The 3,687-nt window shown below is 38.0% G+C and overlaps 1 protein-coding gene across 1 annotated transcript; it reads right to left on the bottom strand.

Annotated features, from left to right (window-relative positions):
* Window positions 1-2,442: 2,442 nt before the first annotated feature.
* On the bottom strand, window positions 2,443-3,363 carry LOC131858811 (uncharacterized). The gene has a single exon (XM_059212261.1). The coding sequence runs from the start codon at window positions 3,361-3,363 to the stop codon at window positions 2,443-2,445; it is 921 nt and encodes a 306-aa protein (XP_059068244.1).
* Between the last annotated feature and the right edge of the window lie 324 nt (window positions 3,364-3,687).

Here is a 3,687-nt window from a genome sequence, read left to right as displayed (position 1 = left end):
TTTAATTCTTAAAGAAATGTGAAGGAGATCCATTCACAATGATAGAGATGGTATCCGTAGAGATGAGTTGACCAATCAGCTAGAGAACTCTATTTTTGAAGCTGAAAGCCTTCATGATTTTGAGCAAGAAGGCCCAATCTACTCAATCATAAGCTTTCAAAATGTCCAGTTTGAGGAGAAAACCCTTAGTTTTAGATTCTGTGAGGGAATGGACATTATCATGGATCATGATTATGGAATCAAGGATCTACCTTCCAGGAACAAACCCATTTTGTTGATGAGAAATTAATGAGGGCAAAATACTCAACAATCTAGAGGTCAAGACCTTAGAAATGATTTTGTAAAAGGAATTGCAAAGGCTAATAGGATTGAATGCTTCAAAATCCGTAGCTCTAGGATGTTTAGGGATGAGAACCAAGAATGTAGCATTAAGATCCTTAAGAAGGCATCTGGAGCCAAAAAATTCTTTGATAGCATCCACCACTTCATCTGCAACAATTTCCCAGAAACATTGAAAAAAGAACATAGGGAACCCATCTAGTCCCGAAGCCTTATTGCCTTCAAAAGAGAAAACAACTCTTTTGATTTCTTCCCTTGACGAAATAGAGGAAAACTTTTTATTATCTTCTTCCTTGACAAGTCTAGGGATGGCCTTTAATAAGATATCTTGAACTTCCCAATTAATACCACCATTCATCTTAAGGAGATTGCTAAAGAAATTGACAACATTTCTTCTCATGTTTTCATCCTTCTCAAACTTACTACCATTGTATTCAATAAAAGAGAATCTATTAGATGCTCTATGTTTTGGTGTTGTCATGTGAAAATATTTGGTATTTTTATCCCCATTAGATAGACACAAAGCTCTTGATCTTTGTTTCCAAAATTATTCTTCCTTGGATATGATGTCATGCATCTTCCTAAGCAACTCATTTTCCTTATATTTTTAATCAGCTATATATCCTTCCAGCTGGATTTTCTCCTGAATCTCCTTAATTTCCAGTTGTAACTCTAATTTGATTCCAAAAATGTTACCAAAGTTTCTTTATTCCATTTTTTGACTTTGTTTTTCACCTCCCTTAACCTTTTGGCAACCCTAAACATAGCAATTCCAGAAACAAAGATATTCCACCATTTTCTGACTTCCTCAAAGATTGGAAGGTGAGATAGCCACATGCGTTCAAATATAAAAGGAAAATTCCTCTTAGCCTGGATGGGATCCACCATAAAAATTATAGGAAAGTGACCAGAGCCTATCCTTGAAAGGGCTTTTAAGGAGCAGAAATAATTTTAAGCATTGATCTGAAATTAAAGTTTTGTCCAACCTAACTTGAATCAACTCTTTACCTATTCTCCAATTTGACCAGATGTAGGAAGCTCCTTGAAGATCAATGTTTGTAAGTGTTTGTGAATTAATAAAGTCCAAAAGGTCCATTTTGGTCTCTAGATTCACCTGAGCGCCTCCAAATTTTTCATTATCCTGGAGTAGAGTATTACAATCACCCATCACAATCAATACTGAACTTTCTGTGAAAAGCCATGAGCACTTGCCAAAAAAGCTTTCTTGTGCCTCTACCATTAGGAGCATAGATGTTGGATTGAATCCAACAAAAAATATCTCTAATATGGGAAAATTTTGTGGCCACATGATTATCATTTTCAAATAGCGGTTCTCCTCTAATGAGGTTCAAATTCGAAAAGGTTCAAATTCCACCATACGCTCCCTCAGAACCATTACCATGCACCCCACAAAACTTAAACCTTTTGATCTTTTCTGAATTTCCTTTTGACATTTTAGATTCTTGAACTAGTAAAATGTCTGGTCTACGATCTCTAGCTAAATTATGCAAAACATCCTGCTTATGGAGGCTATTCAAGCCCCTTATGTTCTAAGACATAATCTTTATATTTTACTAGGGGAGTGCAGTTTGAAAATCTCTGGTATAGTTTTCTGCAAATTGTCCACAATATCCTGAAAGCTTTCCTTCTTCCTATGTCATCTCGAGGATCTTCTTCCTTAACTACCCTTTGAGGCTCCACAATTTGCATTAGATCTTGACCTTGTAGAGACTCTTATCGGAGTTTCCTATTGTTTGTTCTTTATTTTCTCCTTTCTTGTCTAAGAATATTCCTCTTCTCTTTTCGAATTTTCAAGACTAAGGTTCTCTTTTCCTGGTTCCCAATCTTCATCTGGAAGTCCTTTTTGAGACAAAGGTAGGGTATCCATAACTCTTTGATGATTCTGAACTTAGTTCTCATTGGAATCCCCTAGATATTTACTTGAGTTACCAAATGCATCCTTTACAATTTCCTAGGAGTTCACAGATACATGGCTCCTAGTTGGACCTTGTCTTAGAGCATCCTTAGCATCTGAAGCTGAAGGATTATAGGGTGCCCTTATATCCACATTTAGGTGATTTCCTTGAATGAGATAGTAGATTCCTAAATTTGGATGTCTTCCAGGCTAATCACACCCTGCTCCTTGTCACCTAAATCAAGGATTGGCATATTGATAACTGGCTCCTGGTTTTCCAGGTCCACTTGATTATTTGGGACATTCCCCTTATCCAAGGCCTCCAAGGGCTTAATAGTGCTCTTACTATCCTTTTCCCCATTCAGATGGGTTACACTTCCATTACCATCTCCTTTATTCTTTATTTTCCAAAATTTCTTGGGCTTGGGTTGAGGATTCTCTTTCTCCTTACTAACATTCAACGGACATCTCTTAGCCCAATGTCTCAATTTTCTACATTTAAAGCACGCAAAAGGGATTGATTCAAACTCAATAGCTTGAACCCATGTGCCTAGCTTGGATTGTATTTCAATAGATGACGATAAATTTGCATACTGGTATACACCAACATAGATTCTTGCAAACACCAACATCCTCCTAGACGCCATCGTTGGATCTATAGATAGAAGTTCTCCAAAAGAGTTAGCCAAGCCGTTAAAAACATCTTCATTCCCATATTCCAATGGGAGGCCAAGATGTCTAACCCATACTGGGACATTTTTTAAAATGGAGTCAGAAAGATCCAAGTTTGTAGTCCACTTCTTAAGAGCCAAGGAGGACTTGCCAATAACCCAAGGGCCTCCACTTCTTATAGCTTGAATATCCTCCTTGCATGAAAAATCAAAGGTGAAATAGCCCTTAGGAAGAGTAGAGATAAGAACCTGGCCATTAGTTGTCCACCTTCTTTTGACAAAGGCCCTAACAACTTCTATGTTAGGCTTGAGACCCATAAATTTGCCAACCAATGTTATGTTCATTAGGGAAATATTATGATCAATAACCATATCAAGAACAAAAATGGCAAACTTACCCTTTGCCAGATCAGAGATATTGTTGACTGGTGGGAACATCAATTTTCCACTAGGTTTCACTCCTAACAAGGACACCCAAGGTTTTTGTCTGGAGACATCATTTCCAGTGGCCCCCACCTCATTTTGGACTTTCTTAACGCCCCCTATCCTTTAGAAGGATCAATATGAGCTTTACAATTGTTGGGGACAGGGGAAACCACCTGAGCAGGGTTTTCCTTTTCGTTCCCCCTATGAAAGATGCCATCAGACGAAAGACCCTTCCCCCCGGGTCTACCTGAATATTCTTTCTTGGGTCAGACTCTTTTGTCTCCTCCTTCCTTTGCTTATCACTCGGTCCTTGCATTGATTCCACCTACAATTCCC

The sequence above is a fragment of the Cryptomeria japonica genome, chromosome 10 (assembly GCF_030272615.1).
Source record: "Cryptomeria japonica chromosome 10, Sugi_1.0, whole genome shotgun sequence".
Lineage (NCBI taxonomy): Eukaryota > Viridiplantae > Streptophyta > Pinopsida > Cupressales > Cupressaceae > Cryptomeria > Cryptomeria japonica.
The sequence above is the reverse complement of the archived record's forward strand: the minus strand, read 5'-3'. Positions and strand labels throughout refer to the sequence as shown.